We start from the raw sequence: 27,561 nt of genomic DNA on the forward strand, positions 1-27,561 counted from the left end.
TTGCTATTCTTAGTTCTTTTTAAACGCGCGAAAGAGGAGAAGTCCAGCAAATCAAACCAATTGATTTTTGGGCATACGAAAGGGGGTATGGGGATCAACTTTTTCCCCTAAGAGTTTTAAGCGCAAATAACAAACGAGATTACATAGAAAGACCTGGTGAACCTGCTGTTTAAAAAAGGCAAGTAGAATACAAGTACCATGGACAATCACACCCTCATCAAGGAAGAGAAATGTGAGCGGTATAAATATTTGATGTCAAAGTTGTCATGCGTGGTCACAAGAGGATGTTTAGCCCTTTCTAACACCACTTGTGTCATCATTTGGTTGAAGGCGGGAGTACGGTTCACACTGTCGAGTGGTATGTCGCATGCTATATCGGTCAAGTATTGTTTTGGCTATCCCGTGGAAAATCAAGTCTCGACAAAACAATTTATCACAACAACAATAATTTAATTATATAGTGTTAATTTAATCCTTAGAGTTGATTTAATCAATCGTTAAAAAGTAATTCTATTTCCAGGTAAAGTAATCTAAAGGCTTTCTACTGTCCATCGCGGTTAGAAAACAATTCTTGTGTAAGTATCGCGCATGCGCATGCAATAAATACTGGACCCTCTTTCACGCGAGCCAGAATGTCGAGCGCAAAGAGAGTCCCAGGTTTGGACTATTGCCCAGGGCCCGGTTCCTAGAAAGCAGGTTAGCGCTTATCCACGGATAAATATGGTTATCGAGACATTTGATTGGATAACAACCTTATTTAACTCTAGGTTAGCGTTAACCTGCTTTCTAGGAACCCGGCCCAGGGCGTCTTTCAGTCTGTTTCTTTCTCGCGCCGCGTTCCCTTGTGCCCGATCCCCACGACGCCCTGGGTCCCCGAGGATGAGATTTCATGCATCGTTCATTATGTGCCGAGCACTCGCATGTCGCCTTTTGCGATTTTTTTTTCAAGCTCGAAGCCATCGTTTGACGGTTCTAAATAACGTTGGGAGGTTTTTAGAGCAGCGGTCTGAGTTCGTCGAGATTTCTCGGAAAAATGAAGTTTGGGTGCCCTAGCTCAAAATTAAACTGGTAATAGGTATGGGTGACCATGGTATCCTCTGAAAGTTTGAAGAAATTTGGATAAATATTTTTGGCGATAGAAGCCGAAAAGTAATTTTTCGTCTCCCGCACCCGGATTTGAGACAATTTCGTGGTTGTTAGAAAAAGACTAAAAACCGGTTCGCAACGCGTGATAAAACAACTGCAGCTTATATAAACCTAAAGAATAGATAATAAGGAACTCCCAGGCTGAAAGATAAGCTGTTCTGTCAGCACCTTATTATTTTACGCGATCTTATTTTATTTTATGTTTTTAGATGACTTTGAAAAGCCTTGAAATAATTGTGTAATATCGCCGATGAGATGTGGATTTGGCAAAAATGTTTGCATTCATTGAAAAGAGCATCATTTCTACTTTTGATATGTGAAATAAAATTTAGGGGCAAATAAAATCCGACTTTTTTACAAGCCGAAATATGACCCCCACTTGACCCTAATTATAAACAAATGCCGACACTCACTTTTTAATGCCTCGCTACCAAAAACTTATAAATAACAATTAAAACTGCCAAAAAAAAAAGGATGCAATATAATTCTTGAAAATACTGGTATTTAATCAAATATTCTTGTCTCTCTGATGTTTATATGCTTTTCAAGATTATATTTTCATAACATTTTTAAGTACAATCCGCATGCATGATAATTATTATCGGCACTAAAAACTTCCGGTTCTTTATTCTTCCGCTTCATGAGCATCTCCAAACTTTTTCCCACGAAAGTTATTCTTAAATCGTCCTATATTTATTTCTATCCATCCCTCGTTCTATAAGCATTATAATATTTTCTTTCGTTCCCTACTTTCGTGGACTAGAATCGCGTACCATCTTCTGATTGTCGTGTTGTTATGCAAATTCGAAGAGTTAATTTATTCAACAAGCGTTCATACAAAGAAATCAAGAAAAAATAACAGTTGAAGCTTTTCTACTATTGTTTATTATATAACCAACCAATTTCCATTCCCCAGGTAAATTGAGTTACAAAAAGAAAGTAAGAAAAAATAACAGTTGATGCTTTTTACTATTGTTTTCAATAATACCAAAAAAATTCCATTCTTGTCAGGGAGCATATGTCCAAAAAAGCTCCCTAGGTAAATTTTGAGGTTACTTTTCTGTTTTCATTTTTTCGCGCGTTAACTTAGGGCCTAATCGCACTAGGAGGACAAAGTTTGTCTGGCCGGGATAAACAGCCGTCCAAATTGTGTCCTGGCCAATCGATTGGCTTGTTAACCAGTAAAAAAATCGCTTTCACTATTCACTTTACCGGCATACTACAAGCAAGACAACGCAGGATTCTATCATTGCGCGTAAGGTGCAGTAAACGCTTATTGCAAGCAGGTAATTACTCGCTATAAGCGCTTCTTTACTAGTCTCAGGCAGGAGATCATAGGACTAGAGGACTGAGGAGGGGGAAGGTGTGGCTTGCCCAACCATAGGTACCATTTGGAAAAAGAATAATGTTTGAAAAGCCTTCAGTAAGGGGGGGGGGGGGGGCGTTTACCCGGTGTATTATAGCCACCATCTTGGATTTGAGAGTGGGAGGGGAAGAGGAGAGAGAGCCTTCAAGCCGCATCTGACCAATCGATTTCAACGTTTCCGGGCTCGTTCAGTGACCGTGAATTCGATGACATCAAGCGTGCTGTCGGGCGCAGGGCGAACGCCGCTGAGCCAGAACCCGCAGTCAGCAGCGAGGAAGAGCCTACCACAAAGCTATTTAGCTGTCCAGTGCGTGAAAGGCTATACACGCTTGGCTTGGTTAGACCGGCACACACTATACGGCAAATGCGAGTTTGCCAAAGAAGGGGAATGCATATCTTTGCCCGGGGGGGACTCTCTAAAAATGTAGACGGGGGTAATCGTCATATCTTTTAGGGTATAAAATTTCTACCAACTGCCATCTTTTAGGGGGTGTTGGAGGATTTTTCAGATTTTGCTATCTCTTAGGGTAGAAAAAATTCGACCAACTGCTATTCCTAAGTGTGTGTTAAACGTTTTTTTCCATTCTGTTATCTCTTAGGGTATAAAATTCGATTAATTGCTATTCCTAAGGGGGTGTTAAACGTTTTTTTTCGATTCTGCTATCCCTTAGGGGCAAAAATTCCTTCGACCTCACCCAATTTTCCCGTCTCTTAGAGGAAATAATTTCTGTTGACCACGCCTAATGTGCCATCCCTAACGGAGTACAATCAATTTTGCCGACGATTACCCACGTCTGTTTTTATCGGAGTCCCCCTTCCCGGCAAGCTTGGCTACCACCAAAAAGTAGTCGGGGGGAGGAGGGGGGCGTACCATTAATTGGGAATGAAGTGATAGAATCAACAAGCTGCATCTCTATACAGGGGAACGCCGATTAAATCAGCGAGTTCCTATTACCGGGCCATGTACTGGTGTATTTTTCCCGAAAATAACACAGGATGCGGAGGCTGCAGAGGCTGCGGAGGAGGCAGCCGCCTACTTCCGTACGAGAGCTGCCATCCTAGATGAATACCAACTAAATCACCCAATAGAAGCGAACGGCATCGACTTGTGCCACTTTAACTCCAGGTCCAGGCTCACCTTTCTTTCAGTTATAACCCTTCCCACTATCTGCAAAGAGCTGGAGCTTCAAGTGCCCGGAGCAACCCGACGCAAAGCTTCTTTTGTAGCCACGCTCGTGGATGTTATTCAAAGATGTAGTTGCGCAAAATAAATCCACGATTTCTTGGGTCCCGATTATATTTTTTCGGTAATCCTGTGTTCTGTTGTGAAGACCAGAGTAAGTTTTTACACTTTAATACTCTCTTTTACTAAAAAGGAGAACAGCTTACGGTGAGAGGCCTCAATATCGCAAATGTCTCAGCGTTCTTGCATAATTTGTATTTTTATTTGATCAAATTTGTAGTTGAACAAAGGCTTTGAAAATATGCGAATTTTGACAATTTGATCAAGCTTTTTGTTTAATTACAATTTAAAACTGTACAAAATTCTGCCAGTATCGCTTGTTAATTAAATAAAAACATGCAAAACTCTCATTTTCTTCTTTTGGACGTTTTTATTTTTCAATAAGTAATTATCAGAAAAGTCTTATTGCAGTCATGGTGAGGTATTTTATGCTTGTCGCTTTGTTTGTCACCTTTTAATTACGTATGCATGGCAGCAAACAAAATAGTATCACGCGAGCCTAAAAACCGCAATTTAATGCAATAAATGCTATGAAATTATTACCATTAAATTTTAGTATTGCCGACAGTATATTTCTTTTGATTTGAGCGCTCTTTCTTGTTTTTCTGGAGATTTGAAGGCGTTGTTTGAATGCGGAAAACCTGATACAGTAGTCTGCATTAGTTTATAATTAGGGTCAAGTGGGGGTCATATTTCGGCTTGTAAAAAAGTCGGATTTTATTTGCCCCTAAATTTTATTTCATATATCAAACGTAGAAATGATGTTCTTTTCGATGAATGCAATCATTTTTGCCAAATCCACATCTCATCGGCGATATTACACGATCATTTCAGGGCTTTTCAAAGTCATCTAAAAACGTAAAATAAAATAAAATCGTGTAAAATAATAAGGTGCTGACAGAACAGCTTATCTTTTAGCCTTGGAAATCCTTATTATCTATTCTTTAGGTTTATATAAGCTGCAAATGTTTTATGACGCGTTGCGAACCGGTTTTTAGTCTTTTTCTAACAACCACGAAATTGTCTCAAATCCGGGTGCGGGAGACTAAAAATTACTTTTTGGCTTCTATCGCCAAAAATATTTATCCAAATTGCTTCAAGCTTTCACAGTATACTGAGGTCACCCATACCTATTACCAGTTTAATTTTGAGCTAGGGCACCCAAACATCATTTTTCCGAGAAATCTCGACGAACTCAGACCGCTGGTCTTTAAAGTCAAAACTTCTAATTTTGGCTTAATGGCAAAAAGAAGAAAATGAAGTGCATCTACTTTTGCACAGCTGTTATGGCCAAAACAAGAACTGTCGAACTCCACGCTTCGTTCATACTGTGCCGAGCATTTGCGGGTCACTCAATGCACACCTTTTCAAGCTAAAACACATCTCTTGGCTGTTCTTAATAATCGTGGAAGTGTTTCAAAGCCAGAAACTTATTATTTATAGGCTAAAAATCGAGAAAATGGGAGACAGCCGTCATCTAGTTTTTTTCCCTCCTTTACCGGAAGCCGTGCAAGTAGACACAGCGTAAAATTTATGGTATCTAAACGTGTTAAAATGTTGTCAAACATCGTATTTTACCACAAAGATTCATGTAAAGGATGATTCTCTTTATATATTTATAGATTTTGATCTTTCCCGAACTTCTCGGGCCCGAAAATCACGTCTTAAATATCAAGAAAGTTCTCGGGACCTCGCAGTCACCCGATACTTTTCGGGTAACTTTCTGGCTTCAGCAGAACTTCGAAAATAGCCCTTTTGAGCGTAATCATTTGGAATATGAACCAAGAGGAAGTTCAAACTGTTCTAAATCATGAAAGCGGTTCCAAGAAGGAAAACATGCGAAATTTTGGGAAAAAATGCAAAATAAAGTTTTCGGGCCCGAGAATTCTCGGGAGTTTCAAGAAACGCCAGTTCAGGTAGGAATACGAGCTTTATTCAACACTAAAAAGACATCGTTTTGTAGTAAAATTATCCTATAACCCCTGCGCGGATCCAGTTAAATATCTGTCATTGATCATTTGCCCAAAAATGTACGGGATCACAAGATTTATATGGATTCCGGATCACGATTCCAATTTTGGGAGGGGGAACCATTTTTATTTATCCCTGGTATCGGGATCACTTGAAAAAATACTAAACAAATGTTAATAAATACAAAATCAAAGCAAATAAAAAAGATATCGATCCTAATGTCCATCCTCTCTCATGTTCAAGAGAAGATAGCGTCGCCTGTAAGTGTTACTGGACAATATAGCAACCGAACCAGGCCCGTAGCCAGGAGACGTGTTACTGGACAATATAGCAACCGAACCAGGCCCGTAGCCAGGAGACGTGTTACTGGACAATATAGCAACCGAACCAGGCCCGTACCCAGGAGACGTGTTACTGGACATTATAGCAACCGAACCAGGCCCGTACCCAGGAGACGTGTTACTGGACAATATAGCAACCGAACCAGGCCCGTACCCAGGAGACGTGTTACTGGACAATATAGCAACCGAACCAGGCCCGTACCCAGGAGACGTGTTACTGGACAATATAGCAACCGAACCAGGCGCGTACCCAGGAGACGTGTTACTGGACAATATAGCAACCGAACCAGGCGCGTACCCAGGAGACGTGTTACTGGACAATATAGCAACCGAACCAGGCCCGTACCCAGGAGACGTGTTACTGGACAATATAGCAGCCGAACCAGGCCCGTACCCAGGAGACGTGTTACTGGACAATATAGCAACCGAACCAGGCCCGTACCCAGGAGACGTGTTACTGGACATTATAGCAACCGAACCAGGCCCGTACCCAGGAGACGTGTTACTGGACAATATAGCAGCCGAACCAGGCCCGTACCCAGGAGACGTGTTACTGGACAATATAGCAACCGAACCAGGCCCGTACCCAGGAGACGTGTTACTGGACAATATAGCAACCAAACCAGGCCCGTACCCAGGAGACGTGTTACTGGACAATATAGCAACCGAACCAGGCGCGTACCCAGGAGACGTGTTACTGGACAATATAGCAACCGAACCAGGCCCGTACCCAGGAGACGTGTTACTGGACAATATAGCAACCGAACCAGGCCCGTACCCAGGAGACGTGTTACTGGACAATATAGCAACCGAACCAGGCCCGTACCCAGGAGACGTGTTACTGGACAATATAGCAACCGAACCAGGCCCGTACCCAGGAGACGTGTTACTGGACAATATAGCAACCGAACCAGGCCCGTACCCAGAATTTTTCCTTGGGAGGTGCGAAATCCCCAAATTTTTCCAAGGGGGGGCATACTAGAGTGATCTAGCTTATGCTTTATAGTTTTGTCTACAAATAGCACGTCTATTGAGATCCGAAAACGATAACCGACTTTCGGCCAATGTGGGTGGATGCGTCCGCACCCCTGCAACCCCCTCAACGTCTCTATGAAGTGGCCTAAATGGAGGAGACGTTTGAGGCTCTGGAACCAGGGCACTTCAAGCTCCTCTTACATGTAAATTAACGTTTTGATAATCAAGTTATCTAAAAACTATTGTCGAAACTCCCCCATATATGATATTTTCTTCTACTATAAACATAAAGGAAGAACATATTGTGCATAAGGGCCTGTATATCCAGAACTTTGAGCTTGGCTTTTTAAACCCATTTAGCAGACCTCAGCTGACCATTTACGGGCCGCGAAGCTCGGAGCCCCTGGTACCCAGGGTACGGTTGTTCTGTTAAAGGCTCCGCATTGTCGCCAGTTTACTTCCGGAGGTCCGACGGAAACCTCAACCATTTAAAGATAAAAGAATCCATAAAAATCCAAGATATTTAAAAGGCCATCCGCACTAAATTATCAATCACATCCTCAAAGAAACTTCCATTAGACACACTGCTTTCAATATTTTGAAATATTATTCGCGTTTTCCGTTAAAAATCATCGGAGATTGTTACGTAATCGACCGGAAGTAAACTGGTGACAATGCTGCTTTAATCGAGAAGAATCTGATAATAGGAGACCGTTTACACCGGGCGACAATAAATATACCCCCCCTCCCCTGCACGCTTTGTCACCTGTCACGGGCCTGCAATTATCTCACTCGCATCGAATTTCATCCAATTTCACCCTCTTCTTATGCCCCATATACTAATAAGACCAATCTGATATCACGACATCACGATGAAATATAAGCAAATACAAGGAGCACGGCAGCATTCTAGACCCCATAAAAAGGGGAATTACTAATATCTCATTAGTGTCCATGCGTGAGAGCCCATCACTAAAAATTACAAACACCTAATTATCTCCCACTTGGAATTGCTACCAAGGGGGGACGTTCTTACGAAAATACTTATCTCAAACAGTAATGAAATATTAATCTCGCGCCCCGTTAAACATCATGGTTGAGAGCGTTCTTAACACTCCTTTTCACGCTCTTTCTCAGAAGGCAAATAATAAAGACCTTACTTATAAAATGTTCTGGAAAAGAAAAGAGAAATTAAGTTGCCGTTTTTGTTTTTTCAACTATATATATATATTTCTCTTTTTCTAGTCATTTTTATTCTAGACAAGATGCCTTTTATTTATTTGGCGTGCACAAAAGGGGTTGAAATCAGTGATTAACTTTGCTATTCTTAGTTCTTTTTAAACGCGCGAAAGAGGAGAAGTCCAGCAAATCAAACCAATTGATTTTTGGGCATACGAAAGGGGGTATGGGGATCAACTTTTTCCCCTAAGAGTTTTAAGCGCAAATAACAAACGAGATTACATAGAAATACCTGGTGAACCTGCTGTTTAAAAAAGGCAAGTATAATACAAGTACCATGGACAATCACACCCTCATCAAGGAAGAGAAATGCGGGCGGTATAAATATTTGATGTCAAAGTTGTCATGCGTGGTCACAAGAGGATGTTTAGCCCTTTCTAACACCACTTGTGTCATCATTTGGTTGAAGGCGGGAGTACGGTTCACACTGTCGAGTGGTATGTCGCATGCTATATCGGTCAAGTATTGTTTTGGCTATCCCTTGGGAAATCAAGTCTCGACAAAACAATTTATCACAACAACAATAATTTAATTATATAGTGTTAATTTAATCCTTAGAGTTGATTTAATCAATCGTTAAAAAGTAATTCTATTTCCAGGTAAAGTAATCTAAAGGCTTTCTACTGTCCATCGCGGTTAGAAAACAATTCTTGTGTAATTATCGCGCATGCGCATGCAATAAATACTGGACCCTCTTTCACGCTAGCCAGAATGTCGAGCGCAAAGAGAGTCCCAGGTTTGGACTATTGCCCAGGGCCCGGTTCCTAGAAAGCAGGTTAGCGCTTATCCACGGATAAATATGGTTATCGAGACATTTGATTGGATAACAACCTTATTTAACTCTAGGTAAGCGTTAACCTGCTTTCTAGGAACCCGGCCCAGGGCGTCTTTCAGCCTGTTTCTTTCTCGCGCCGCGTTCCCTTGTGCCTGATCCCCACGACGCCCTGGGTCCCCGAGGATGAGATTTCATGCATCGTTCATTATGTGCCGAGCACTCGCATGTCGCCTTTTGCGATTTTTTTCAAGCTCGAAGCCATCGTTTGACGGTTCTAAATAACGTTGGGAGGTTTTTAAAGTCAAAACTTCTAATTTTGGCTTAATGGCAAAAAGAAGAAAGGGAAGTGCATCTACTTTTGCACAGCTGTTATGGCCAAAACAAGTAACACGTCTCCTGGGTACTAGAGTGATCTAGCTTATGCTTTATAGTTTTGTCTACAAATAGCACGTCTATTGAGATCCGAAAACGATAACCGACTTTCGGCCAATGTGGGTGGATGCGTCCGCACCCCTGCAACCCCCTCAACGTCTCTATGAAGTGGCCTAAATAGAGGAGACGTTTGAGGCTCTGGAACCAGGGCACTTCAAGCTCCTCTTACATGTTAATTAACGTTTTGATAATCAAGTTATCTAAAAACTATTGTCGAAACTCCCCCATATATGATATTTTCTTCTACTATAAACATAAAGGAAGAACATATTGTGCATAAGGGCCTGTATATCCAGAACTTTGAGCTTGGCTTTTTAAACCCATTTAGCAGACCTCAGCTGACCATTTACGATTGTTCTACCCTGGGTATCAGAGGCCGCGAAGCTCGGAGCCCCTGGTACCCAGGGTACGGTTGTTCTGTTAAAGGCTCCGCATTGTCGCCAGTTTACTTCCAGAGATCCGACGGAAACCTCAACCATTTAAAGATAAAAGAATCCATAAAAATCCAAGATATTTAAAAGGCCATCCGCACTAAATTATCAATCACATCCTCAAAGAAACTTCCATTAGATACACTGCTTTCAATATTTTGAAATATTACTCGCGTTTTCCGTTAAAAATCATCGGAGATTGTTACGTAATCGACCGGAAGTAAACTGGTGACAATGCTGCTTTAATCGAGAAGAATCTGATAATAGGAGACCGTTTACACCGGGCGACAATAAATATACCCCCCCTCCCCTGCACGCTTTGTCACCTGTCACGGACCTTCAATTATCTCACTCGCATCGAATTTCATCCAATTTCACCCTCTTCTTATGCCCCATATACTAATAAGACCAATCTGATATCACGACATCACGATGAAATATAAGCAAATACAAGGAGCACGGCAGCATTCTAGACCCCATAAAAAGAGGAATTACTAATATCTCATTAGTGTCCATGCGTGAGAGCCCATCACTAAAAATTACCAACACCTAATTATCTCCCACTTGGAATTGCTACCAAGGGGGGACGTTCTTACGAAAATACTTATCTCAAACAGTAATGAAATATTAATCTCGCGCCCCGTTAAACATCATGGTTGAGAGCGTTCTTAAAACTCCTTTTCACGCTCTTCCTCACAAGGGAAATAATAAAGACCTTACTTATAAAATGTTCTGGAAAAGAAAAGAGAAATTAAGTTGCCGTTTTTGTTTTTTCCGTTTTTGTTTTTTCAACTATATATATATATATATATATATATATATATATATATATTTCTCTTTTTCTAGTCATTTTTATTCTAGACAAGATGCCTTTTATTTATTTGGCGTGCACAAAAGGGGTTGAAATCAGTGATTAACTTTGCTATTCTTAGTTCTTTTTAAACGCGCGAAAGAGGAGAAGTCCAGCAAATCAAACCAATTGATTCTAAGAGTTTTAAGCGCAAATAACAAACGAGATCACATAGAAAGACCTGGTGAACCTGCTGTTTAAAAAAGGCAAGTAAAATACAAGTACCATGGACAATCACACCCTCATCAAGGAAGAGAAATGCGGGCGGTATAAATATTTGATGTCAAAGTTGTCATGCGTGATCACAAGAAGATGTTTAGCCCTTTCTAACACCACTTGTGTCATCATTTGGTTGAAGGCGGGAGTACGGTTCACACTGTCGAGTGGTATGTCGAATGCTATATCGGTCAAGTATTGTTTTGGCTATCCCGTAGAAAACCAAGTCTCGACAAAACAATTTATCACAACAACAATAATTTAATTATATAGTGTTAATTTAATCCTTAGAGTTGATTTAATCAATCGTTAAAAAGTAATTCTATTTCCAGGTAAAGTAATCTAAAGGCTTTCTACTTTCCATCGCGGTTAGAAAGCAATTCTTGTGTAAGTATTTTCAGAAAAAAAATTACCGGCGGAGAAAAACTCCAATAAAAACGTCACTTGGGGAAAAAGGTTCATTCACAGCCTCCGAGTATTGAAGTCAAACGTTTCTTTTTTAACATCTGCTCTTCTAGTTTCACGATGGCCAATTTTCAAGCTCTTCTGCTTCTTGGGGTTGTCCTCGGATCTGCACTTCATCTTGCTGTAAGTTTTTTTTTTCAAACCTTAGTTTCATATAACAGTAACTGCTTTTTAGACTTTTTTTTAGACTTTTTTTTATTGTATCAAATTGTTATTTGTAGTAGGTGTGACTGATCCGCAAATAGACGAGCTAATCGAGACGGATCAGTCACTTACTTATTTACATAAATATTAAATATAATTGTATAAGCAAAGTTAAGTGAAAACTAGTATATTATGAAAATTTGAAAATTTGAAAAATTTTGGGAGAAAAATGAAAATTTAAATAAACACTTCTGGTCTTTAGAGAAAAAAGAGCATTAACAGCATTATTTATCTGATGATAAAAAAAGGGGAAAACAAAGCAAACATAAGTATGTGAGTTTATGATACCAATAAATTGTGATTTTTCAAAGCTGTGCTGATTTGGCAGACATCAATATAGTCATCATATTTAATAAGGATATCAACAAGGGCTGAACGCAGTTTTGTTTGAAACTGTTTTTTGGAGGACTCTCTCAATGACTGTGGCAGCTCATTTCACACCCTTGCGCCTACTCTTGAAAAAGAATTTCGCTGGATTTCAAGTCTAGATTTTTGTATGTAGAATTTATTTGAGGTTGATGATCGTGTATTGTAAGAATGAACGCTTTTGGTATCCGTGAAGAGGTTTAGAATATTGGGTGGGGCGGTTCCATTTCGGATATCATACATAAGATGGCACACCGATTCAAAATATAACGACTGTATGGGTAAAATATTAGTTCTAGCGAAAAAGGGGACCGCATGATCACTTTTTTGAGCGAAAAACATAAAGCGCAGAGCACGTTTTTGTAAGTATAGAATTTTGTTCAAGTAACACTTACTGGCATGACCCCACACGGTCACTACGTACGAAATGTGGGGCAAGATTAAGGACTGGTAGATATGAAGTAGGGTTTTGGTTGGGACAAAATGTCGCAGTTTAGCTATCAATCCCACAGTTCTGCTTATCTTTGTTGTAATATGCTCAATGTGGTATTTGAAGGTGAGATTTTTATCAATTAGTACCCCAAGGTACTTGACGTACTCTTTACACTCAAGACTGACCGTTTTTTTTCTATCATTATCATAAATTAGTATTTTAGGATGACAAGCTAGAGTTTTTTGGTATGGATGGAAAACGACGAAATTTGATTTCTTTATATTTAGCGTAAATTTATTTGCCGTAAGCCAATTATAGACTTTAAACAGCTCATTATTTACAGTAGTTTCTCTTGATTTGCCACTTTTATCGGCATACAGGTTATTCGTGTCATCAGCAAAAAGAAAGAAATTTAGTTTATCTGAGGAGTACTGCATGTCATTCATGTAAATCAGAAGCAATAGCGGTCCAAGGATCGAGCCCTGTGAAACTCCGCAAGTAATGGAGGATTTCTCAGATATGCAATTTTTTATTTCAGTTGTCTGTTTGCGATTTGTTAAGTATGAGGAAAACCAATCATTTATGACACCCCGGAAACCGTAAAAAATTAATTTTTTTAAAATGATATCATGGTCAACCGTATCGAAAGCTTTTTTCAAATCCAGGAAGATACCACAAGAGTAAAAGCGGTTGTCCATATTTCTTTGAATCGTGTTAATTAAGTCTAATGTTGCATGTTGTGTTGAATGGGACTTTCGAAAACCATATTGAGCCTTGTATAACAACCCATTATCCTCAATAAAGGAGACCATTTTGGTGTATACCAGTTTTTCATAAATCCTGTTAAGGTTGGATAAAAGTGATATGGGCCTGTAATTGTTCGGGTCGAGTTCATCATCTGCCTTGAAGACTGGGGCAAGTTTTGACATCTTTAGTTTATCAGGGTAAGTTCCCTGGGCAACAGACATATTAAGTAGTAAAGCTAGAGGGTGACTAATGATATGACTCACACATTTCAAAAGCTGGGTAGGACATGAGTAAAGTCCACATGCCTTATGGTTGGGGGTTGACATTATTTCAAGCTGTACCTCTGCGGCGGTAACTGATCGGAACAAAAACGAAGACGGGGGGGGGGGGGATTTGACGTGGCAAGGTAATTCCTAAAATTATGTTGAGATGGGGACAGTTTGTTGGCTAATCTGCGACCTACGGAAACAAAATGATTGTTTAAAATGTTGGATACGCGCAGGGGGTCCTTATTATTTTATTGTTATTTAGGTCATTAATAACATTAACGTATTTAGATGATTTAGTCCTCCGTTGCAATAGGGAGTTTATCCCCTCCCAAGTTTTTTCATATTTGAAATATTATTTTCAAAATAGCTAAAATAATATTCTTTTTTACTTGATCGAATTAGAGCATTTAATTTATTACGATAGTATTTATATCTACTTGTATTTCCAGAGGCGTGATATAGCCTATTTTTTTTATCTTTATTGAGGTTCTTATCGCCTTTGTAATCCAGGGTTTGGTTAATTGCTTTATTTTTCTTTTTGAGAGGGTTTTTAATGGTGCATGTTTATTAACAAGCTTGTTTAGTTTTTTGTAAAACGAAGAAAATATTTTATTTGTCGTGACGGCCGTTATCAACGAGACTGTCCCAGTCAACTTGAGATACGTCATTTGTAAATTTCTCTTCTGAGAAATTTGAAAAATCGCGCACTTTCCTCTTTTCGTTAATTGGTTAAGCCTTAGCCGATGAAAAGAAGCAGAACTGTGAGAAGTAATCGCTAAAATCTGTGACAATATTCCCACTACACGTGACCTGTTCGGGAGAGTTAACAAAAATGTTACCGATCAGTGTTTTTGTGTACTCGCGTAGGCTTGTCAATAGTGGGAATGAGGTAACAGCTTAAGAGAGACAAAAGAAAATTATGGGCATATTGACACCTAGTACTTTTGAGGAGATCGATATTGGTATCTGCCAAAATACACACCATTTTGCCAGACGAAATAAAGGTTTAAATCGCGCTGTCAGAATATGACTGGAATGCTTCAGGCGAGTTAGGCTGTCGATAAAAGATACCGCACACAATGCTCTTCCTTTCCGAGACGCTTATTTCAATCCACAATGCTTGGAATGCGGAGCAAGTATTTTTTTTCTAAGACAACATAGCTAAGCGACTCGTCAATGAACAATCCGACACCCCCAACCGAAAGAGGCGTCGGAACGTATTCAAAGTTATAGCCTGGAATTTTTGGTAGATCAACATTAGAATTAGAATTTGTAATTTTAGTTTCGGTTATTCCAATAACATCAAAATGGTGGTCAAGTTCATGGAGTATTTGAGTTTCCAAATATTCTAGGTTCGATCTTATGCTTCTGACATTATTATGAAAAACTGAAAATGTATTATCTAATTCATCTTTAGTTAAATTATTTTTCATTTTCTCGAAACTATGGGGTGAATAATATTTACTTCGTATACAAGTTGAGGTATCGGGATTATTTATGTTTTGGTCTGTATCGGCATTTAAACTAAATAGCTCGAGGTCATAGAGACTCGGTAGATTGTCTAAATTTCGCTTAGATTTTTTTTTTTACTAAAAAGGCTATTATTGAATCGGTCATGGAAAGACGCAAAATTCTCCCCGGTAACTAAAGTAGGCGAGTTCGCGTAAGGTACTCTTCATTTCCTTTTCAAAGTGTTTGTTTCTACCAAGCATAGGCATTAAGGCGATTTAGATATAAACACATAATGGTATGTACAGTAGTAAGAAATTTTACAGTAGTAAGTACTGGCAAAGGAAAATTTTGAGCACCTAATTCAACAGACATAAGGTTTAACTTCATTTTACATAGCTGTCATTTATAGGTAATGGCTGTTGCTCCTCGACCTCGGCCACAATTTGATACAATAAAAATAGTCTAAAAAAAAAGTCTAACTGCTGAGAACCGCATCAAAAGACTATCATAGCGAATATTTTTAGTATGAGAAAGAGAAGTGTTCTGCCTTGAGCCATCGAACTATAGTGGTTATCTAGTTTTTTTTTCTTATCACAGACGCAACAGGAGGGAAACGACACGACTCGGAATAACTAATCTGAATAAGTGAAAATCCGCAGGCTCATCTCATTCATACACGTGTTGTCTTTTTCAAATCAGGAGCCCCGAGTCATCACTAACTCTGCGAAGAAGAGGCAATCTGTTACCAACGATATCCAGATGGTTGCATCCGAATCATCTACACTAAACGATCAGCAACCAACTGCAAGAGCGTGTACCCCAGATGCTTTGCTCAAACAGCAGTGCGAAGCCGAACTTACCAAGTAAGGTCATGGAAAAGGCACCGATGAATATTGGTTGAATAACAATTCAGATTGCGGGACGGGAAGAGAGGGGAGGGGTTGAAGTTTGTCTTTAACATCTTGACTGACGGGGCCGAGAGTCGAGAGACGAGTGTTTTTTATGCATTTGTAGTTACGATACAACTGCTGACTGGATAGCCGACCCTGACAGAGCAGACCTGAGGTGGATCGAGAAGTGCATTGCAAACTACTATTGCTTCAAGAAGAAACAGGGAGCAGACGAATGGACCTCGATTCCTACCTTGGCGGACGCTCTGGGGACAGACTACATGGAGAAGGCTGCAGAACGCGCCAAGCAGTTCTTTGTCCGTAATAACGACTGGGATGACTCCAAGAATAAGTTCAAGGTTAATAACCAGTGCACCAACCTTCTGTACGTGACGGACACATGCTGAACACATGGCACAAGTCAGCCTGGCGCTGATCTACGCTGCGGAGGCGTACCACACACGGGGAGCCATCAGACATATCGTCGGCGTCACGCAGATGAAGAACCAAGACATCGAGAACTCGTTGACTCTGTGGGACTTTTGGACTTCGATGCTTGAGAACTGGGGAGATTCCATCAAGGAGCACCACCACTGTACCTCGGATAACATCAACGTAGAGGTGAGATCGAAAAGAGCATAATAAATAATTTGCTTGGCTGAGTGATACCCATGTTCAAGAAAGATTTGATCATGATTTCCCTTAGGAAATAATCATTTATGTGAGTACTCGCATTCCCTGATAGCAGAGGCCTCTTTTCCGAGTATTTCGTTGGGCCGGCTTACAGCTCAGATGCAGAGAAAATAAACACTGGAAATGTCTTTTTGGTGAACAACCTTTTTAAGAGTGTATGAATAATAGAACCACTAATCACTGATTGGCCCAGTGCCACAATTATATTCCTTCTAGAATCACTAATCATGATCTGTTGATAACCTTGACAGGCATGCCTGGTTAAGATGAGCAAGTACTTATGGCGGTTGTTCCTGGCTATGGATAAGATCAAAGGGCTCCTGGGTAGCGATGCCAGCACCCTGATGGACATCAAACCCGCGCATGACCTCATGTCCCACTGGCTGTACGACCTGAAGAAAAAAGGCGCAGGGAGCATTCCGGCAACAGAAAGGATTGACCTATCAGCTCCAGCCAAGGATTACTTACCGGTCTTCCTGGGCTTCTTTCAGTGCTCTAATGACAGACGTGGACAGAAGCTCTCAGAAAAATGCATGGAAAAAATCCAGAATAAGGTCAACACCTTCCATGTCACTCTGGCACTTCAGATCAAGGCTGGGAAACTGCACGCAACGCCCGCGAGCTAAGTACTTGTAAATCTTACCAATAAATAAGCACGCCCAACAATTGTCCGTGTCCTCATTTTATTAACAAAATAGAATATAAAGATCAACAATCATCAACACACAGCCAGGATTAAAGTGACAATCGCACCTGTTTACCTCCGGTCAAATACGTTACAATTATCGATAATTTTTAACTGAAAACGCGAAAAATATTTCAAAATTTTAAAAACTGTGTGTCTCTGATAATTTAGAGCGAATGTGGCCTGATAAAAAGCGCGGATTTTTTTCTCTTTTATCGGTTGAGGCTTTCGTCGGCCCGCCGGAAGTAAACACTTGCGATGGTGGCAGAATCGCTATAGGGGATGCAACTTAACTATAACTGGCACAATATTTCTGAAATTTGAGGGCTAGAAATGCTAGAAATTTCTTTATTCGAAATCATGACTATGGTGTTCTAATTCACCTCTTAACGGGGTACGGTCTTGATTGTTAATGAAAGTAAGCTTTGTACAAAATTATTTAAACCTTTACAATAACCAAACAATAAGCGAAGGCGGATTCTTAAACAGCCTCTGCCAGCCGCCATTTTGTCATCCGAGCAAAGTGTGATTCGGCTGATTTGTGGAAGCAAATGCGATATTTTCAATTCGATTTGCTAAATAAAGTATTAAACTTTGTTTTGAGATGGTTATTTCGAGATTTTCGCACATTATGTGCCTTCCAATATTGAATGAAAACAATAACAAAGGCGTGGCTGACAAGGGCTCTTTAAGCCTTGCTTATTTGGTTTTCAAGTCCTTGGTTTCATAGAAGCTATATAATAACTAGATATTATACGTGAGAACTTAGAATTCATGGTGAAAAGCAGGAGCCCATCCACAAATACAGTTTCAAACAAAAATTTCCAAATGAAAATTGCAGATATGCAGATGAGGCATTATGGGTTGCTATTATGACAATATCAAAATGTTAGTTGAATCATCTAGCATCTCAATGATTAGACTAAATTTCAGTGTATGATTCTCCTCTGCATTTAGCACACAAGGAGAGACAGCAGAACTTTACCTTTCCACAAAAAAATATGCCTCCATCCTGTAGAAAGAAAAATACAGATCAGAGTATATCAGAGTTTAGTATAAATCTACTCACATACTATCACTAATCCTGCAATTTGCTTGGCTCCCGTACTCACTATCTATTGAGCGATATATAGCGAGTAACGAAAAAACCGGCGTTTTTCACAAAAACAACAAGAATTATTATTAAAATCGTCAGCTATTCGAAGGTAGTATGTGAGTGGATTTAAACTAAAACAATTAGACTACTTGTTCTCGTTTTCTATGAGTCAAATAGTCAACTCGCCTCGCCTACTCGCTCTGCGCCTCGTTGACTCATAGAAAACTCGAACTCGTAGTCTAATTGTTAAATATGTAATCTGATATGCGAGCGACTCCTTTCCTTTTTTTTACTGATGAGTACCTTGTCCACAGCATGCCTACCCAGACCATCTAGTTCTTCTACAGCTTGTCTGTAGTCCTTTGTAGTGTTACCTTCTTTAATCTTAACTTTACTAATTACCCTCCCTGAACCCTGTTGGCAGTCACTAAAACTTATCATCTTCTCAATTTTCTCATCTCATAAATATGAACAAGCAGTGACAAAGTTACGTCTCAGGGTTTCCTATTTCAGTCACTCAAACTTATCATTTTCTCAATTTTCTCATCTCATAAATATGAACAAGCAGTGACAAAGTTACGTCCCAGGGTTTCTGGCCAACATATACAGTGGGTAGTGAAAAAAGCAACTTAAAAGCCCCCTTTTCAATCCAGTATATACTCTACTTGGTACACCCTTGTGAATGAGGAAGAATATGATTCCAAATACCTTTATCAAGAATGGAAGATCACACCAAAATGAGCTGTAGGGGATAACATCTGGCATGCCTTCCTTTTTCCTCACATATATATTGATTACCGTACCCAGGACAAAGTATAGAAACACCAATGGGAAGAACCTGCCAAAATGGACATGAATATATTTTGTAAGAGAGGAGTTATTTAAAAAGCAAAGGTACTTTTTTAAAATCAGCTTACAATATCTAGCTCTGCATTTGTAAATTGCTTACCAGCAAGCGCAGAAGCGTGCCTATGAGAACAAATGATTAATGAGGCAGATTTTGTTTCTTTTAATTTTCAGTTCTTCAATCTGAAGTCCTAAATCCTTCTTTTTGTTTTAGCAAATATAATTTAATATAATTTAAAAAAAATCAATCATAAGATCATGTGCAAGATCATTGCCCCAACTTATTATCAAAATTGCTAATCTAAAATGTCTCTAATTCACAGACCAGATCCATAACACAGGGTGGCACAATTTAGTTTCTTTAACAACAAGAATTTATGGCAGGTTTGAAAAAATATTGGAGAATAAAACTTATAAATAGAACAAAGTACTTACACAATCAAAATAATGCTACCAACACTGAGACTGGATGATCCTGTCGGATTTACTGGCACTTTACATGCATTAGGACATGCACATTTTGTTTTTAATGTCCCACTCTACAATAAAATAAATAAGAAGTTTATCAAGGATGGTTCCTGTTAATTCAATTTTGTCTTTTCTAGAGACTGTGGTTTAGACATACTCAAAAGTGATTTCAAATGAGAGACTATATTGCTGGACTAAAAAGAAAAGAAGAACCTGTCCCCTTCACTGCCTCAACTCAAACACACAACAAACTTCATGCACAATCGACATAACAGAAAAACCTAGAAAATATGCAGTTTGAGATAGAGAAAGAAGACACAATTTCTTACAATGGACATTGGTTCCTTGTATTCTGGAATGATTTTCAAAACAACACAAATAACGTGAGGCCAAAATTCACATACAGTTTCTTTATTATCCTTGCCCTATGTATGGGCTCAGGGCTGAAAAGCTCTAATTTCAATGACACTACAAAATGTCAAATCAATTTATAAAGTTTGATTTTGCCTTTGAGGTGAATTATTTTTTGAAGAGGCCAAAGCTTACGCTGATGAGATTAGTTATAATGCCATGAATGAGACAGCTATGCCATAGGCCCACAAGGGAATATTGTTCAAAAATAATGTATAATAGAAAGAAACTTACATATTCTGAAGATGCTATAGTTGTTGTTTCTGTGATGCCGTCATCAAATGATCCATGTGATTTTGATTTGTCACAATTGAGTGTAATCTTAGCAGATCTAAACAAATTTTGTTCAATAAGTAAAATCATTCAACAAAATATCTCTATCTGGGTCATTAAAAAAACATGAGCTAAGAGATAAACTATGTAACATTTTGGTATTGAGAGGATAAAACAAATTTAATTTAATTTTGAAAAGAGGGTGTCATACTATAAAGACAATAACTAAATAACAAGTGTTTAAATACTAGCTGATCATTATTTATTTATTTATAAGGCTTCTACCACTATTACACATATTGAAATAGCGGTAAGGTTGACACAACAGAGCACGGCTCTAACTCAAGTGTGACCCTTTACAATAAAAGAAAAAATAATTGGCGATAACGACAACAACAAAATGAAGGTAAACATGAAGAAAAAGTAATTTGAGAAAAGCCCTACTCTAAATTGCTAATAGCAACAGGATGGTTGCGAAAGAGTACTTCTAGCGAGGCAGCACTTAGGACAAACTGATTTCCATGTGACTGCATTTTCGGCATTAAAAGTAGTTTGTAGCGCCTGGCTATATCTGACTGTTAGTTTGTTTTTAAAAGAGGGTAGTGATGACGTAGTGCGTATATGTACAGGAAGTGTGTTCCACACCTTTGGAATTCGATTGAGAAATGAATTTTGAAAAAGCTTTGTTTTACAGAGGGGGGTGGCTATATCAAGGCTGCTCCTGTGGCAGGACGATCTTAGTGATGGCAATGGTTTAAAGTAATGCGAAAACGGAATATTATAGTGACCATTTAGGCATTTATACATAAAAACAAGGTCCTTAATTTCATGCCAGTAGGAGAGGGGTAGCAAATTTGCCTGTTCTAACCGTTCCTGGTATGTGAGTTCAGCGCTATTTGTAAGTATCACTTTTGTCGCACGGCGTTGCAGAGCCTCCACTGATCTCATGTCCGTAATTGCTTGAGGTGCCCACACCTCGCTCGCGTATCCCACTGTTGGTCTAACTATTGACAGATAAAGAGATCTTCTAGCATCTGTATCGAAGTCACGTAGACCGTTTCGTCGTAGGAACCCCAGCATTTGGTATCCCTTGGAAACGGCAATAGAGGACTGCTCGGACCACTTGAGGTCCCTGGCGACCACCACTCCTAGGTCTTTCTGAGCCGGAGTCAGCTTAAGTACGTGGCCATTGATCGAATAATTCGTTTCGATGGGGCTGCGTTTGCGAGTCACCCGCAGGACCTCGCACTTGTCGATGTTATAGCGCAGTTTCCATGCTCGGCTCCACTCTGATAGAATGTCAAGATCACTCTGCAGTTTGACAGCGTCAGAGGGAGAGCTGATAGTACGGTAGAATTTGGTGTCATCCGCAAAAAGACTAAGTGAGGTACCAGGGTCCAAAAGGGCCGGTAAGTCATTGATGTATACTAGGAAGTGTAGAGGACAAAGTAGACTGCCTTGAGGTACACTGGAGAGTACTGGGAGAGGTGAAGATGTTGCTCCCTGGACTACTGTGCACTGGGTTCTGTCAGATAACCAGAACCAGTCTAGGACTTTGCCACGGAATCCATAATGATGTAGCTTGTGTATCAGCCGGGCGTGCGAGACGCTATCAAACGCTTTTGCGAAGTCGAGGTATATTACGTCGCACTGTTGACCCTTATCAAGAGCATTGCCAACAGAATGCAAGAACTCTAGAAGCCAGGTGACTGTTGAGCGGCCTCGCATAAACCCATGTTGGCAGTTGGAAAGGAACTGCGATACGTGATCGATCATGCGTGCAAAGATACATCGTTCAAGTACTTTCGAGGTCACACTGAGCAGGGAGATTGGTCGGTATTCTCAACCCTTTCTTTACGATTTTTTTTTTTGAAGATTGGAACAATTAAGGACTTCTTCCATTCAACAGGCAGCTTGCCTAGCTCAAGTGACTTATTGAAAAGCACACAGAGTGATGGTGCTAGCTCATCAGCACAGATTTTTAGGACGGCAGATGGAATATTGTCTGGACCACGAGCCTTGCGCGGATCTACGCTTGCAAGGGCTGCCCGCACTTCCTCCACAGACAACAGGATTGCCTTTAGCACACTTGAGTTTCCCGAGGAGTAGTCATGGTATGCCTCTGGGAATCTGTCATCGTCTCGAGGAAAAGTGGAGAAAAAGAGGCGGTTGAAAGCTTCGGCCTTTTGAAGTACAGTGTCTGTGTCAAGCCAATTATACAGCACAATTTTTAATTTGATGACACATAGCGCCTTGACTAGGCATCACCATATGATGTGTCGAGGAATTCTCCCCCCCCCCCCCCCCCCAAAAAAAAAAGGAGCATACTTGTGACTAGCTAGATAAGCAACTAAAATCTAGGTATCATAATTTTATCAAAAGCGGCTGGTTTGGTTAAAACTCAAAGGGTTTTGATAGTTTCATACTCTGAAAGGTACAAGGAGTTTCTGTACTCAAACCTGGGGACTGTTGCCAGTCCCATGCGCCAATCACCAATCACAGAAAAATTAACATCAAGCAGGAATGTTTTCATCACATAAACAATAATTTATAAAAAGTATACCTTTCATAACTGCCTTGACTGACTCCTTCATAAAACATTTGAACAGATTTGTCAGAGGCTACTGAAAATTTAGGTTCACTTGTTCCGCATGAGTATAGGGAACCCACTGCCGACTGGCAGAGCTGAAACATGATCAAATATACATGAGGTGAAGGGTGGGGAGGGGGGCATCCAGGGACCTTAGCCAAAACCATGACAGGGGGACTATAAATGCCCAAAATACCATACAAAAAATACTCAGCTTTAAAACAATTTGCAAAGCAACCTCCCTCGGGGAAGCCAAGACCTTTCCCTTGAGAAACCCTATCATAATAACAACCAATAACTCCCCATCAGGGGAGCCAAGACCTTTCACCTGAGCAACCCTTTCATAATAACGACCAAAAATCTTCCCTCCGGGAAGACGAGAAGAACTTATTTGTGAAATTGAAATTTTGTTATGTTGGTTTATTATAATATTTTAATATTTTCACAGTGTTGCAAACATATCCCCCAATCGTTTGATACTCAAAACAAAAAAAAGAAATAATTCTAAAAACTTTGACCTTAAAGAAATGCCAAGCATTTTAAATCAACTTTTTGTATCTTAATATTCATCACAACTTATCGAATGCCTTTTATACTTCTCTCATGTGTTTTCTTAACTTGGCTACAAGGTCTGTCTTTTTCCCTTGGCTCCCCTCCCATAGTTTCTATCTCTTTTACCATCAAAAGTCTAGGAGTCAGGACCATGTAACTAATAATAACCATCTTATCTGTGGGGAATCCGGTGCACGAGGATGAATACTTCTGAAAGGAAGACCAGTTGAAAGATGGAGCAAAGTAAATCATGTTTTTTTTATACTTACATGAGTATTTTTGCATCCTTTGTCTGAGATGGCAGTACAAGGGTTATAGGAGAAAACATAACTGCTGCCTATCTGAGGAATGTTTTTGAACCTAAAATAGAAGGACGCACTCACACAAAGTTTATCCAATCATATCTTATATTTACTTATTGTTTCACAAAACAAAATTAAGTATAACTGATGACAAGTTAACTTCATTGACTTTTATGGCTACTATGCTAAAAGCTATAAAGTTAAGTATCTAATCGTGACAAACAGTGATTTGGTTAACATATCAATCGAGAGGACGGAAAGTGCTTGGTAATTCACAGACCATTGCAACATAAGATAAGACATTAACATTTCCCTAAAATTTATGGAAATAGTTTTACGAACTTTCGTTTCGAATTGGCATTTTCCTATTCTTACTTGGCAGAGGTTCCCCCGTCGATTTCCCACAAACTAATAACTCCAGAACCGTCACTCATGCGACACGAGCACACATCTATTTTGTCACAAGTCAACTCGCCATTTACCAAAAAAGTCCCTAGACAGAACACAAAGCAGAATAGATTGTTGCGCGGCAAAGACGGAAACCGCGTCGACTTAGCTGCCATCTTGTTATCTTGTTAGTCTCGTGACCTGCGAGATCAGAAGGGCTGGGTACGAGAGAACGGCAGAGTTTCCGTGAGACGAGTTTAGGCTCATACCAGGCGCCCGTTTCTCGAAACACCCGAGAATTATCGGGCCATTTTTGCTTAAAATTTCGCATGTTTTCCTTTTTGAGAACCGCTTTTATGTTTTAGAACATTTTGAACTTCCTCTTGGTTCATACCCCAAATGATTACGCTCAAAAGAGCCATTTTCGAGTCTCGGGTGCCTGCGAGGTCCCGAGAACTTTCTTAAGCCATGTGACTTTCGAGTTCGAGAAAGATCAAAATCTTAAAATCTATAAAGAGAGTCATCCTTCACTTGTTTCTTTGTGGTAAAATACGATGTTTGACGATATTTCAACACATTTAGATACCATAAATTTTATAGGAATTTGCAAGCTTTTCAAATTTAAGAAATTAAACGTTTACGGGCCCGAGAATTCTGGGGTGTTTCAAGAAACACAAGCCCCAGCTCATACTTATGAGCCCCAGCTCATACTAATGAGCCCCTGCTCATACTCGTGAGCCCCTTGGGGTGTTCATTAAATACACCAAGGGGGGGGGGGGGGGGGGGGATTTTAAGACACCTTTAAATTCCAGAGCCAATGAAAGGGTCAGAATGTTTACAATGAAAGGGTCGTTGTAAACATTTTTTTCGGTGTCCCCCTTTTCAGAACCCCAAAATTTTCAGAGCCCCCCACCCTCACTTACTGACCTCAATAATCAAAAAAAGTCTTTAAATCTGGAAAATGAATACTGCGAAGTTGCCCTCCTTGCCCGAGTTGATAATACACTGCTAACAGAGGCTTTTCCCTACCTTTCTCGTTTGTTTTTGCATTCGCGGTTTTGGCAACTTGCGTTGTTTTGGTCGTAGGAAGGAAAGAAAGTGTTTAAAACGAAGAGAAAGAAAGTTTTGCTAGTAGGGCAAGTTGATGATCTAGTCAAGTTCATCATTATTTCAGACATCTTCTGCACAACTTTCGGTTTCAGCCCTCATACTTTTTTGGCATGTTAAATCGGTAAAATGGTGCAGGTTTTTGCAAACCTACAAAAGTCAAATGGTCCGCCCCAAGTACGCCTGGGAAACAGTAAGAATATTTTTCTGTATAAAAAGGGATAATGTCAAATGTATCAAACATTGTACGTATATCGTTTTGTTAATTTGCATGCTCCACCACTGTTTAGAACTTTATTTCCATTTGTTCCTGTTAACTGATAATAAAATGTATCGGTGCGGTAAATCCAACTGTTAACTGGTTAAATACTGAAAGCTGGAAGTATCTATATTATGGTTTATAAAGACAAAATAATTTGGCTTAATATTTAATCTGTATTTGTGCTACAAACTAGATTATACCAGTAAAATATTAAAGGTGAAAAGTACAACTCCTAAAAACCAGAACTTTAGAAGCACACTAGCATACACACATTGGCACCAGTCGGGCCAAGACGGGACGCTAGCACAGTCGTGTGTATGCTAGTGTGCTTCTAAAGTTCACATTTAAAAACCAGAGCCCCCCTCCCTTTCGGAGGTTAAACATTTTAGAAGCACCCTTTCAATATCTTCCCTCCCCTCCCCCTTGGTGTATTTAATGAACACTCCCTTAGACCGTGACCCTTATGAAAATTGGTGCGGGAGCGAATTTGTTAGAGGCGGCCGCTTATAAGTGAAAATCCCCAGCTGAATGTGATTTATCCCATTTTAGTGTGTAAAAATATGATACTATTGACGTATTAAAAAGAGAATTACACCCATGACCAGTAACAATGATATTTAAGGTTGGTATAATGAACACAATATGATTCTGCATTTTAGAACGTATCACAGTAACAAAACAATATTTTGCTGATATCTGAGCCACGACATGCTGGGCGTCCTTTGGTCCCTTAGTCTTATTGGACTCCTCTCAGGCCTAACGTCTTCGACTCGCCCCATTAGCGACGCGTGTACGTATTTGCCGGAGCGGGAGCACAGTTATCATAGGCACATTGTTGACAAAGGATAGTATTTGACGCTCTTTCTATAAGAAGTAACCCACTTTTTGGCGGCAGGGATGTGACTTTGAACTATAAAACTAGCCTTTTATGGTATCCGAAGTGAGTTTCTTGTGTGTTGGTGAGCAACCCAGCCAAGCTGTGCAAGTGGCTCCGAATCAGTCAAAGTTTCTGGGGTCCCCCAGAGGACCGTTTTTGACCCACTTATAAATCATCTCGACCATTATCTTATCCAAGGCCACAGGATGCAGCAGTTTTTCATAAAGATATAGACCGCCTTTTTAAATGGCCTGAACACCTGTGGTCATTCAATCTTGATGTTATTATCAGGGTTCCCACATCCACAGATCTCATTTCAATACTCGCAGTGAGGTATATTGCTCGGTGCCAAATCTCCTGTACCTGGATGATGAGCTGTCCTCTAGCCAATTCCATGTTGCCGACACCATTGGGAAGGCAAATAAATAGCTGGAGTTTACATACGCCGAAATATTGCTGGGATTTGTTTCAAGGGCACGCATATATCACCCTTACACGACCGCGCGTTGAAGATACGCCTCCGGATCCTCACATCCAGAAACAAATTAGGGATATTAAAGGTGTGTGGCGAAGAACGGTGGTGTGTCCAAAGTTATTATATCCAAGAACTGAAAGCACTGAGATCTTAAATGGGTCTTCCTGTTAAAAAAGACTTTTTTTGTTCTACCAAATGATAAATGGTTTAATCAACTGGCCAATGTCGATCTTCCCGATGACCTTCAGGCGAGTTCCCAGGATTAGCCGAGGGGGAGGTGTGTGTGTGTGTGTGTGTGTGTGTGGGGGGGGGGGGGGGGGGTGTGCAGTCGTAGGTATCATATGGACAAAGCATAGTATTTGAAGATTCCTTAAAAAGAAATGACCCACTTTTTGGCCGCCAAAGGGGGGGGGGGGGGTGCGCGCGCATCCCCCTGTGCACGCGCCTGACCTTTGTAGAAAACCTGCTCGCTCTACACGCGCCCGTCCATGCGGTAAGTGCAGGACACGCGGCTTCTTTGACTACAGTATACCCCCCACCCCTTAAATCCAGCATATAGGCCTGATATAGCTTTACCAATACCAGTAACCCTGGGGGGGAAGGGACTCTCCAGAAAATTAGACGGGGTGATCGTCACATCTTTTAGGGGGTGTTTTAAGTTTTTTTTTTACGATTGTGCTTGTGTATTTCTCAAGCTAACGATCGCCCGAAACGTATTACAATAAA

General features: G+C 40.1%; 2 protein-coding genes and 1 long non-coding RNA gene across 7 annotated transcripts; 2 read left to right on the forward strand and 1 right to left on the reverse strand.

Moving 5' to 3' along the window:
* The first annotated feature begins 242 nt into the window (after positions 1 to 242).
* Positions 243 to 4,612, forward strand: LOC116601500. 2 transcript variants are annotated; one of them, XR_007306990.1, is made up of 3 exons: positions 243 to 358; positions 521 to 575; positions 3,434 to 4,612. It is a non-coding gene; the product is annotated as an uncharacterized LOC116601500 (long non-coding RNA). The 2 variants fall into 2 exon arrangements; XR_004290055.2 differs by lacking the exon at positions 3,434 to 4,612 and having other exon boundaries at positions 521 to 1,591.
* Positions 4,613 to 8,621: 4,009 nt separating this feature from the next.
* Positions 8,622 to 17,170, forward strand: LOC116601550. Of its 4 annotated transcripts, none has more exons than XM_048723720.1 (6): positions 8,622 to 8,718; positions 8,881 to 8,935; positions 11,504 to 11,573; positions 15,621 to 15,784; positions 15,936 to 16,432; positions 16,756 to 17,170. In XM_048723720.1, exons 5-6 carry the CDS (start codon positions 16,223 to 16,225, stop codon positions 17,128 to 17,130), a joined length of 585 nt encoding a protein of 194 aa, XP_048579677.1. In that variant the 5' UTR covers positions 8,622 to 8,718; positions 8,881 to 8,935; positions 11,504 to 11,573; positions 15,621 to 15,784; positions 15,936 to 16,222; the 3' UTR covers positions 17,131 to 17,170. The 4 variants fall into 3 exon arrangements, with proteins under 4 accessions (XP_048579677.1, XP_048579679.1, XP_048579680.1 ...); XM_048723723.1 differs by lacking the exons at positions 8,622 to 8,718; positions 8,881 to 8,935 and adding an exon at positions 11,190 to 11,372; XM_048723721.1 differs by lacking the exons at positions 8,622 to 8,718; positions 8,881 to 8,935 and adding an exon at positions 11,309 to 11,372.
* On the reverse strand, positions 17,171 to 24,639 carry LOC116606144. The gene is made up of 7 exons (XM_048723718.1): positions 24,103 to 24,639; positions 23,695 to 23,785; positions 22,847 to 22,968; positions 20,245 to 20,341; positions 19,567 to 19,670; positions 18,994 to 19,123; positions 17,171 to 18,201 (listed from the first exon to the last, which is right to left on the reverse strand). The coding sequence occupies exons 1-7, from the start codon at positions 24,288 to 24,290 to the stop codon at positions 18,112 to 18,114; spliced, it is 822 nt and encodes a 273-aa protein (XP_048579675.1). The 5' UTR covers positions 24,291 to 24,639; the 3' UTR covers positions 17,171 to 18,111.
* Between the last annotated feature and the right edge of the window lie 2,922 nt (positions 24,640 to 27,561).

The sequence above is a fragment of the Nematostella vectensis genome, chromosome 2 (assembly GCF_932526225.1).
Source record: "Nematostella vectensis chromosome 2, jaNemVect1.1, whole genome shotgun sequence".
Classification (NCBI taxonomy): Eukaryota; Metazoa; Cnidaria; class Anthozoa; order Actiniaria; family Edwardsiidae; genus Nematostella; species Nematostella vectensis.